This window comes from Hypanus sabinus, chromosome 1 (assembly GCF_030144855.1).
Source record: "Hypanus sabinus isolate sHypSab1 chromosome 1, sHypSab1.hap1, whole genome shotgun sequence".
Classification (NCBI taxonomy): domain Eukaryota; kingdom Metazoa; phylum Chordata; class Chondrichthyes; order Myliobatiformes; family Dasyatidae; genus Hypanus; species Hypanus sabinus.
Genome location: NC_082706.1, coordinates 201,155,514 through 201,167,495, shown reverse-complemented (window position 1 = coordinate 201,167,495; position 11,982 = coordinate 201,155,514). Strand labels below are relative to the sequence as shown.

General features: G+C 42.8%; 1 protein-coding gene across 1 annotated transcript in view; it reads left to right on the top strand.

Moving 5' to 3' along the window:
* The first annotated feature begins 2,453 nt into the window (after positions 1-2,453).
* Positions 2,454-11,982, top strand: part of LOC132385082 (tumor necrosis factor receptor superfamily member 11B-like) — a 62,405-nt gene continuing 52,876 nt past the window's right edge. Inside the window, exon 1 of the mRNA XM_059956844.1 lies at positions 2,454-2,488. Within this exon, the coding sequence (XP_059812827.1) occupies positions 2,459-2,488 (30 nt within the window). The 5' untranslated portion in view covers positions 2,454-2,458. The remainder of the gene's footprint in view (positions 2,489-11,982) is intronic.

Sequence of the window (11,982 nt, the reverse complement as noted above, 5' to 3'; positions counted from 1 at the left end):
AGTTCAATGCAATAGACAATCTAGCAGAGAGAGAAATAATAATAATAATAATAAATAAATAAAATAAAACATGATAATAAATAAACAAGTAAATCAATTACATATATTGAATAGATTTTTAAAACAAATACTGTATATTAAAAAAGTAAGGTAGTGTTCATGGGTTCAATGTCCATTTAGGAATCTGATGGCAGAGGGGAAGAAGCTGTTCCTGAATCGCTGAGTGTGCGCCTTCAGGCTTCTGTATCTCCTACCTGATGGTAACAGTGAGAAATGGGCATGCCCTGGGTGCTGGAGGTCCTTAATAATGGATGCTGCCATTCTGAGACACCACTCCCTAAAAATGTCCGTGGTACTTTGTAGGCTAATGCCCAAGGTGGAGCTGATGAGATATACAACCTTCTGCAGCTTCTTTCAGTCCTGTGCAGTAGCCCCTCCATACCAGATAGTGATGCAGCTTGTAAACCTGATTCTGATATGTTTCTATAGTGGACTGAGAGTGGGATGAGGGCAGGGAGGGGGGATTCATGTTTGGGAAATGGGGAAGAAGCGGGAAGCACCAGAGAGACATTTTGCAATGATCAATGAACCTGTTGTTTGAAATCAAGTGACTTTGCCTGGTGTGTCAGGGCTGGATGTGTCTGTACCTGCACCACCCTCAGCCCCTGGTACTCCTTCTCTGCCACCTGCTCAAAAAGAGAGCAAGATAAAGTGAGGTGGTGTTCATGGGTTCATTGTCTATTCAGAAATCCGATGGCAGAGGGGAAGAAACTGTTCCTGAAACTTTTAGTGTGTGTCTTTATGCTCCTGTGCTTCCTTTTTGGTAGTAGCAGTGAGAAGAGAGCATCTCCTAGATGATGGATGCCACCTTTTGAAGATGTCCTCGAAGCAATTAACCATAGCAAAATGCAGTTAACCATCCAGAACTTAACTTACACAGATAAAGTATAATTTGTGATGTATTACTCAAATAATCCGTAAAGTTATTACTTTATCTATACTCAGTGACGCCTGCACTTTAATGCAAATATCAAATCAGCCAATTATGTGGCAGCAACTCACTGCATAAATTATGCTGACATGGTCAAAAAGTTCAGTTGTTGTTCAGACCAAACATCAGAATGGGGGGGGGGGATGTGATCTAAGTGATATTGTTGGTGCCAGATGGGGTGGTTTGAGTATCTCAGAAACTACTGATCACCCAGGACTTTCACACACAACAGTCTTCAGAGTTTACAGATAAAAATGCAAAAAAGTGGCCAGTTAGCAGCAGCAGAAGACAATGGGAAAATCCCAGGAAATCAGCATTTTCTGTGATGCTCGAACCACCCCATCTGGCACCAGCCAAAGTCACAGAGGTCACATTTCTTCTCCATTTTGATGTTTTTTCTGAACAACAAATGAACCTCTTGACCATGTCAGCATGCTTTTTTGCATTGAGTTGCTGGCAAATGATTGGCTGATTAGATACTTACATTAATGAGCTGGTGTATAGGTGTACCTAATAAAGTGGTCATTGAGTGTCACAAATAATTAGTAAATAAACATGTGATCCTTGCAATTTGATGGTGAGACAGATTTATTGTCTGCTTCCTGTCCTCTTTACTAAATCCACAGAGCCTCTCGTCCGATACAGAGGGCAAATGAAGCCCCCTCCTCCTGATGAAGGGTGTTGGCCCAAAATGCCAACAGTTTCTTTCATCTGTCCAATGTCACTTGACCCACTGAGTTCTTCCTGCAGATTGTGTGCTGTTACAGATTCCAGCAGATTGCAGTCTCTTATGTCTCCTGTGAACACCCTTCTCACCTAGGACTTCTCTGTTTTGGGGGAGGAAAACAAAAAGTCCTCCCTATATCAAATGAAAATCACTCCCTGTAGCCTTCTGCTGGCTCTTATTGCCCAACTATCAGAGGCAATTAAACCTCTCCATTGTTTTTTTTTATCAACCTCTTCTTTCTCCTTCTTTCTGCAATAACGGAGTTTGCGAGACTGGCATGACCAATCCCCTTTTGCTAGCCACAAGACTTACATTCTGCAAGGTCCTCAGCCCAAAATGTCAACTGTTTATTCCTCTCCATAGATGCTACCCGGCCTGCTGAGTTCCTCTGACATTTTGTGCATGTTGCTCTGGATTTCCAGCATCTGTAGGTTCTCTTGAGTTTAAGACTTATATTCTAAGTTGCTGAATTGGCAATAGGTTAATTTTTAGTTTCTATTTCTAATTTTTTGACATTTTAAATGAGGTGGAAGCCATGTTGTGTTTATTGTGTTCCTGGTGCCCAGCCTAGATTTCAAACGACCAAAGAAATGCAAATCTAAGATTAATTGACAACTTCTGATATTTTTCATCAAAAGAATTGGCATGAATTCAACTTGTGTAAATATAAAGAGAGAAACTATTAAAATACTTCCCATGTACAGTGAAATTGCATTTTACAGTTCAGTTAGTGCACAAACATGATTTCTTTTTGCTTCTGCACCTGTATGGTAAGTACTATGAGGGTTATTTCATTTAAACTGGCTTTCTTTTGTAAGTGCTTGACAAAGTCTGCCATTGTTGCTATAACCCTTTGAATCAAGCATATTTATATAACCTTATTGTGAAATGCTCTATATTCTGTGTTTTTGACTCATTTAGTGCCATTTGTGGCATTTGTTCTTTGTGTACTGTTTTTATTTGAACGGGACCCATGGTTTTCTTTGTTTCGTGGCTGCCTGTGGGGAAGACGAATATCATTTTTGTGTACTGTACACATACTTTGATGATAAATGTACTTTGAATCTTTGAAATGCTTTTGGTGATTATATCTTTGTATACAATGTGTACCTGAAATAGGCTGAAAGCATTAACAATTTTAAAAAAAGCTTGATTTATTGTTATACTTGCAATATCATAGCAGGATAGATTTTATATTGTTATTAATTTAAAAAAGTATCTTTATTCAAATCATGATAAAATGATTGCTGCAGTTTACAGGTCTGGTAATAGATTTGGAGATGTTAAAAGATAAAGGCATAAAGGAATTGAATGATAGCTTAGCAGAGGTTTCTTGTATTAATCAAATTTTCCAGTGCCTCACAGTGGTAGTTGTTAGGTTTTTTGGCTGCTAGGACATAGAGCGAAATATTAACTATTAACTTCAACAGCTAACCTCAGCCACCAAGCTTCAGATCTGAATATGGAGTGTAGATTAAATTTAACATGCAGTCATTGGGTTCCCAAGAGCCATGAACTGCAGTTAATTGGAAAACTAGACATTCACTTGGGTGTCTGTAGTGTGGGTGCAAAGAAGGAGGAGAGAGCATTAAATATAATTCAAAGGAAGCATGTAGATACCGTACATTGTAAATATAGAATTGTCCTTTGATCTTTAGCATATGAAATGTCATGTAATGTTGGGTCAAACAGGCCTCTTCATCCAAAAGGGCCTCAATACGACACCTGCTCTGTCTCCTTTTTATAGAATAAAGAGACTGCTTCATATCTACCAGCTGCATCTCTCTGGTAACTTTATTCACGCAGCAGCACTAGTAATCAATCTTCATTACTATAAAGTCAGCAGAGTACTGTCAATTGTTCCGTGCTTTGTTTGAATGCTGTCCTGTAAGCCTCTACACCTTGACCTAGTTCACCCTGTAGGCTCAATGGTATGGTTCAGAATCAGAATCAGGTTTAATATACAAAGATTCTAAAGATTCATAATTCAAAGAACACTTATGATCGAAGTATGTATACAGTGTACAACCCTGAGATTCGGCCTCTCACAATCAGCCATGAAACACTGAAACACCAATGCCCAACGCATGGAAAAATGAACAAATCATGCAAAAAATCAAGCGAATAACACACTCAATATTGAACATCAAACTGCAGAGTCCTTGGAACGATCTAGGAGTGTTCAGCTCAGTTCAACTCAGTTTAGTCCGTATCATTCATTGACCAAAGGCCGCAGAGCCAAAGTGACCCTGCCCGCACCAAAACACCCCAATCAAATAGCATAAAAAAGCAAAAAAAAAGATATAACTAGAAACCAAAAATGTACGTAACGTGAACCACAGTGTCCTCCAAAATGGGTCTTCTTCAGCTTGCAATGTGAGGAAGACTCCTGCACCTTCCTCCAGCAGCAGCGAGGGAGAGGAAGACCAGTCAAAGTCAGGCAGAGGGCAGTAAACATCTGCCTGCCTTCTTCTCTCATCTTCGTTAATTTTAAACTTGCTCGACAGTTACGTTGGTAAGGAGAAATGGATCCAATCATGGGTTTGCACTCTCACTTTAGGCCAAATACTCCGCTCTCAATCTCGCCGAATTCCCCTAGAGGCAGCAAAATGTTAGATCACGCAGTCAGTCCAAAAACACACCATCAACATATAAATTACAGGGCTAAGTTGTATGTAGTTTAGTAGTAGAAACATATTTCAAAGAAGCAGAAGAAGTACTTTCATGAACTGTTTACATGACATAACAATGTAAGAACATAAGAAATAGGAGCAGGAGTAGGCCATCTGGCCCATCGAGCCTGCCCCACCATTCAGTAAGGTCGTGGCTGAACTTGCCTTGGACTCATTTCCACCTATCTGCCTTTTCCCCATAACCCTTAATTCCCCTTCTATGCAAAAATCTGTCCAACCTTGTTTTAAATATAATTACTGAGTTAGCCTCCACTGCCTCATGGTGCAGAGAACTCCTCAGACTCACCACTCCGTAGGAAAATCTGTTCCTCATCATCTCCATCCTAAATCTACTTCCCTGAATCTTAGACCATAAGACGTAGGAGCAAAAGTAGGTCATTTGGCCCAATGAGTCTGCTGCATCATTCAATCATGCCTGATCCTTTTAATCCTCTCCTCCTCAACCCCATTCCCCAGCCTTCTCCCCATAACCTTTGATGCCATGTCCAATCAAGAACCTATCATCGCAGGTGCCCATGGCACAAATTCCACAAATTCACCACCCTCTGACTAAAGAAATGGATGCCCCTCTATCCTGAGGCTGTTCTCTCTCGTCCTAGACTCTCCCACCATGGGAAATGTCCTTTTCACATCTATTCTGTCTAGGCCTTTCAATATTCTAAAGCTTTCAATGAGATCCTCACTCATTACTCTAAATTCCAGTGAGTACAGACCCAGAGCCATCAAATGTTCCTCGTATGATAACCCTTTTCTTCCTGGAATCAGCCTTGTAAACCTCCCCTGGACCCTCTCCAATGTCAACACATCTCTTCAAAGAAAAGGAGCCCAAAACTGTTCACAATACTCAAGGTGAGGCCACACCAGTGCCTTATAAAGCCTCAGCATCACATCCCTGCTCTTGTATTCTAGACCTCTTGAAATGAATACTATCATTGTATTTGCCTTCCTCACCACTGATTCAACCTGCAAGTTAACCTTTAAGATGTTCTGCACAAGGACTTCCAAATTTCCATCTTATTTTTGGATTTTCTCCCCATTTAGAAAATAGTCCACACATTTATTTCTACTACCAAAATGCATGACAATGCATTTTCCAACATTATATTTCATTTTCCAATTTCTTGTCCATTCTCCTAATCTGTCCAAGTCCTTCTGCATCCTACCTGTTTTCTCAACACTAACAATCTTTGTATCATCTGCAAACTTGGCAACAAAGTGCTTGCGGCTGGGTGATCTGGAAGACCGTGTGAGGAATCTGGAGCAGCAGCTGGATGACCTTTGACTCATAAGGGAGAATGAGGCAGTCATAGATGAGAGCTATAGGAAGGTAGTCACACCTAGGCTGCTGGAAGCAGGTCGTTGGGTGACAGTCCGAGGGGGGAAAGTGAAGGAGAGTAGACAGGTAGTGCAGAGCACCCCTGTAGCCATTCTCCTGAATAATAAGTTTACCGTCCTGAATGCTGTTGGTGAGGACGACTGACCAGATGTGAGCAACGGTGACAGGGCCTCTGGCACTGAGTCTGACCCTGTGGTACAGAAAAATAGGACGGAGACGAGGAGTGCTGTCGTCATTGGAGACTCTATAGTCAGGGGAGCAGACAGGAGATTTTGTGGATGTGAGAAGGACACCCGCATGGTTTGTTGCCTCCCGGGTGCCAGGGTCCGGGATGTCTCTGACTGGGTGCATGACATCCTGGTACGAGAGGGAAAGCAACCAGAAGTCGTGATACATGTTGGGACCAACGACATAGGCAGGAAGAGGGATGAGGTCCTGAAGTGTGAGTTTTGGGAACTAGGCAGAAGGCTGAAGAACAGGACCTCAAGGGTGGTGTTCTCAGGATTGCTGCCAGTGCTACATGATAGTGATGGTAAGAATTGGAGGAGATGGCAGTTGAATGCGTAGCTGAGGAGTTGGTGCAGGGGGCAGGGTTTTAGATTTTTTGATCATTGGGATCTCTTCTGGGGCAGGTGGGACCTGTACAGATTGGATGGGTTGCACCTGAACTCGAGGGGGAGCAATATCCTTGCTGGTAGGTTTGCTAGCATGGTTCAGGAGGGTTTAAACTAATTTGCAACAGGGATGGGACCCGGAGCGATAGAGCAGTGAAAGAAGTGCATGGAGTAAAGTCAGATCTAACATATAAAGAGGATTTGAGGAAAGAGCAGCAGAATAAAGGGTATAAAGGTAGTAAGGTAGAAGGGCTAAAGTGTGTGTATTTCAATGCAAGAAGCATCAGGAACAAAGTGATGAACTGAGAGCTTGGATACATACATGGAATTATGATGTAGTGGCCATTACGGAGACTTGGCTGGCACCAGGGCAGGAATGGATTCTCAATATTCCTGGATTTTAGTGCTTTAAAAGTGATGGGGGGGGGGGAAGGGGAGGAGGGGTGGCATTACTGGTCAGGGATACTATTACAGCTGTAGAAAGGGTGGGTAATGTAGCAGGATCCTTTTTTGAGACAGTATGAGTGGAGGTCAGGAACAGGAAGGGAGCAGTTACTCTACTGGGGGTATTCTTTAGGCCCCCTGATAGCAGCAGAGATACCGAGGAGCAGATCGGGAGGCAGATTTTGGAAAGGTGCAAAAATAACAGGGTTGTTATCATGGGTGACTTTAACTTCCCTAATATTGATTGGCATTTGATTAGTTCCAAGGGTTTAGATGGGGCAGAGTTTGTTAAGTGTGTCCAGGATGGATTCCTGTCACAGTATGTTGACAGGCCGACTAGGGGGAATGCCATACTAGATCTGGTATTAGGTAATGAACTGGGTCAGGTCACAGATCTGTCAGTGGGTGAGCATCTGGGGGACAGTGACCACCGCTCCCTGAGTTTTAGCATTATCATGGAAAAGGATAGAATCAGAGCGGACAGGAATTTTTTTAATTGGGGAAGGGCAAATTATGAGGCTATAAGGCTAGAACTTGCGGGTGTGAATCAGGATGATGTTTTTGCAGAGAAATGTACTATGGACATGTGGTCGATGGTTAGGGATATCTTGCAGGATGCTAAGGATAAATATGTCCTAGTGAGGAAGATAAAGAATGGTAGGGTGAAGGAACCATGGGTGACAAGTGAAGTGGAAAATCTAGTCAGGTGGAAGGCAGCAGCATACATGAGGTTTAGGAAGCAAGGATCAGATGGGTCTATTGAGGAATATAGGGTAGCAAGAAAGGAGCTTAAGAAGGGGCTGAGAAATGCAAGAAGGGGTCATGAGAAGGCCTTGGCGAGTAGGGTAAAGGAAAACCCCAAGGCACTCTTCAATTATGTGAAGAACAAAAGGATGACAGGAGTGAAGGTAGGACCGATTAGAGATAAAAGTGGGAAGATGTGCCTGGAGGCTGTGGAAGTGAGTGAGGTCCTCAATGAATACTTCTCTTCGGTATTCACCAATGAGAGGGAACTTGATGACGGTGAGGACAATATGAGTGAGGTTGATGTTCTGGAGCATGTTGATATTAAGGGAGAGGAGGTGTTGGAGTTGTTAAAATACATTAGGACGGATAAGTCCCCGGGGCCTGACAGAATATTCCCCAGGCTGCTCCACGAGGCGAGGGAAGAGATTGCTGAGCCTCTGGCTAGGATCTTCATGTCCTCGTTGTCCACGGGAATGGTACCGGAGGACTGGAGGGAGGCGAATGTTGTCCCCTTGTTCAAAAAAGGTAGTAGGGATAGTCCAGGTAATTATAGACTAGTGAGCCTTACATCTGTGGTGGGAAAGCTGTTGGAAAAGATTCTTAGAGATAGGATCTATGGGCATTTAGAGAATCATGGTCTGATCAGGGACAGTCAACATGGCTTTGTGAAGGGCAGATTGTGCCTAACAAGCCTGATAGAGTTCTTTGAGGAGGTGACCAGGCATATAGATGAGGGTAGTGTAGTGGATGTGATCTACATGGATTTTCGTAAGGCATTTGACAAGGTTCCACACGATAGGCTTATTCAGAAAGTCAGAAGGCATGGGATCCAGGGAAGTTTGGCCAAGTGGATTCAGAATTGGCTTGCCTGCTGAAGGCAGAGGGTTGTGCTGGAGGGAGTACAATCAGATTGGAGGGTTGTGACTAGTAGTGTCACACAAGGATCTGTTCTGGGACCTCTACTTTTTGTGATTTTTATTAACGACCTGGAGTTGGGGGTAGAAGGGTGGGTTGGCAAGTTTGCAAATGACACAAAGGTTGGTGGTGTTGTAGATAGTGTAGAGGATTGTCAAAGATTGCAAAGAGACATTGATAGGATGCAGAAGTGGGCTGAGCAGTGGCAGATGGAGTTCAACTCGGAGAAGTGTGAGGTTTGGAAGGACAAAATCCAAGGCAGAGTACAAAGTAAATGGCAGGATACCTGATAGTGTGGAGGAGCAGAGGGATCTGGGGGTACATGTCCACAGATCCCTGAAAGTTGCTTCACAGGTAGCTTATGGAGTGTTAGCTTTCATAAGTCGAGGGATAGAGTTTAAGAGACATGATGTAATGATGCAGCTCTATAAAACTCTAGTTAGACCACACTTGGAGTATTGTGTCCAGTTCTGGTTTCCTCACTATAGGAAGGATGTGGAAGCATTGGAAAGGGTACAGAGGAGATTTACCAGGATGCTGCCTGGTTTAGAGAGTATGAATTATGATCAGAGAATAAGGGAGTTAGGGCTTTACTCTTTGGAGAGAAGGAGGATGAGAGGAGACATGATAGAGGTGTACAAGATATTAGGAGGAATAGACAGAGTGGACAGCCAGCATCTCTTCCCCAGGGCATCACTGCTCAGTACAAGAGGACATGGCTTTAAGATAAGGGGAGGGAAGTTCAAGGGGGATATTAGAGGAAGGTTTTTCACTCAGAGAGTGGTTGGTGCATGGAATGCACTGCCTGAGTCAGTGATGGAGGCAGATACACTAGTGAAGTTTAAGAGACTACTAGACAGGTATATGGAGGAATTTAAGGTGGAAGGTTATATGTGAGGCAGGGTTTGAGGGTTGGCACAACATTGTGGGCCGAAGGGCCTGTAATGTGCTGTACTATTCTATGTTCTATGTTCTATGTTCTTATGAAAGGTCCAAAAAACTAGGTAATGATAGATATCTAGAAAATTATAAAGCCGGCAGGAAGGAGCTTAAGGATGAAATTAGGAGAGTTAGAAGAGGCCATGAGAAGGCCTTGATGGACAGAATTAAAGAAAACCCCAAGGTATTCTCCAAGTATGTGAAAAGCAAGAGGATAAAATGTGAGAAAATAGGGCCTGTCAGGTGTGACAGTTGAAAAATGTGTATGGAACTGGAGGAGATAGCAGAGGTACTTAATTAATACTTTGCTTCAGTATTCACTACGGAAAAGGATCTTGGCGATTGTAGGGATGACTTGCAGTGAACTGAAAAGCTTGAGCATTAGATATTAAGAAAGAGGATGTGCTGAAGCTTTCAAAAGCATCATTGGATAAGTCACTGGGACCAGATGTATGTATCCCAGGCTACTGTGGGAGGTGATGGAGGAGATTGCTGAGCCTCTGGTGATGATTTTGCATCATCAATGAGGACTGAAGAGGTTCCGGAGGATTAGAGGATTGTGGATGTTGTTCCCTTATTCAAGAAAGGAAGTAGAGATAGCCCAGGAAATTATAGACAAGTGTGTCTTACTTCAGTGGTTGGTAAGTTGATGGAGAAGATCCTGAGAGGCAGGATATATGAACATTTGGAGAGACATAATATGATTAGGAATAGTCAGCATGGCTTTGTCAAGGGCAGGTCATGCCTTATGGGCCTGATTGGATTTTTTAAGGATGTGACTAAACACATTGATGAAGGCAGAGCTGTAGATGTTGTGTATATAGATTTCAGCAGAGCATTTGACAAGGTACCCCATGCAAGAAAGTAATAAGACATGGGATCCAAGGGGACATTGTTTTGTGGATCCAGAATTGGCTTTTGGTTGTAGACATATCATATTCTGCATGGAGTTTGGTGACCAGTGGTGTACCTCAGGGATCTTACTCTTCGTGATTTTTATAAATGACCTGGATGAGGAAGTGGAGGGATGAGTTAATAAATTTGCTGATGACTCAAAGTTTGGGGGTGTTGTGGATAGTGTGGAGGGCTGTCAGAGGTTACAGCAGGACATTGATAGGATGCAAAGCTGGGCTAAGAAGTGGCAGATGGAGTTCAACCCAGATAAGTATGAGGTGGTTCATTTTGTTAGGTCAAATATGATGGCAGAATATGGTATTAATGGTAAGACTCTTGACAGTGTGGAGGATCAGAGGGATCTTGGGTTCTGAGTTCATAGGACACTCAAAGCTGCTGCGCAGGTTGACCCTGTGGTCGAGAAAGCATACAGCACATTGGCCTTCATCAATCGTGGGATTTAGTTCAGAAGCTGAGAGATAATGTTGCAGCTATATAGGACCCTATTCAGACTCCACTTGGAGTACTGTGCTCAGTTTTGGTCGCCTCACTACAGGAAGGACATGGAAACCATAGAAAGAGAGCAGAGGAGATTTACAAGGATGTTGCCTGGATTGGGGCGCATGCCTTATGAGAATAGGTTGAGTGAACTCAGCCTTTTCTCCTTGAGCAATGCAGGATGAGAGGTGACATGATAGAGGTGTATAAGATGATGAGAGGCATTGATCGTGTGGATAGTCAGAGGCTTTTTCCCAGGGCTGAAATGAGAGGACACAGTTTTAAGGTGCTTGGAAGTAGGTACAGAGACAGTGGTGGAGGTGGATATGATAGGACCTTTTAAGAGACTCCTGGATAGGTACATGGAGCTTAGAAAAATAGTGGGCTATGGATAACCCTAAGTAGTTTCTATGTTTCTACATTTCTGTTTTAAATGGACACCCCTCTATCCTGAGGCTGTGCCCTCTTGTCCTAGACTCCCCCACCACAGGAAACATAGAAAGATAGAAACATTGAAAACCTATAGCACGATACAGGCCCTTCAGTCTACGGTGCTGTGCCAATCATGTACTTAGCTTAGAAGCTACCCAGGATTACCCATAGCCCTTTATTTTTCTAAGCCCCATGTAGCTATCCAGGATTCTCTTAAAAGACCCTATCGTATCCTCCTCCACCACCGTCATCAGTATCCTTTCCACTCCTACTCTTTCTAAGCCTTTCAACATTTGAAAGGTTTCAATGAGACGTCCTCTTATTCTTATAAATTCCAGTGAGTACAGGCCCAGAACCACCAAGCATTCCTCATATGATAACACATTCATTCCTAGAATCATTTTGGTGAACCTCATTTGAGCTTTTCCCAATACTAGCACATATTTACTTAGATGAGGAGACCAAAACTGTTCACAATACTCAAGGTGAGGCTTCACCAGTGTCTTATAAAGCCACAGCATTGCATTCCTGGTCTTATATTCTAGACCTTGAAATGAATGCTAACATTCACTTTGCCTTCCTTTCCACTGACTCTACCTGCAAGTTAACCTTTAGGATGTTCTGTACAAGGACTCCTAATACCCTTTGCATCTCAGATATTTGGATTTTCTCCCTCTTTGGAAAATATTTATTTCTTCTACCAAAGTGCATGACCATGCATTTTCCAACATTGTATTTTATTAACCGATAGA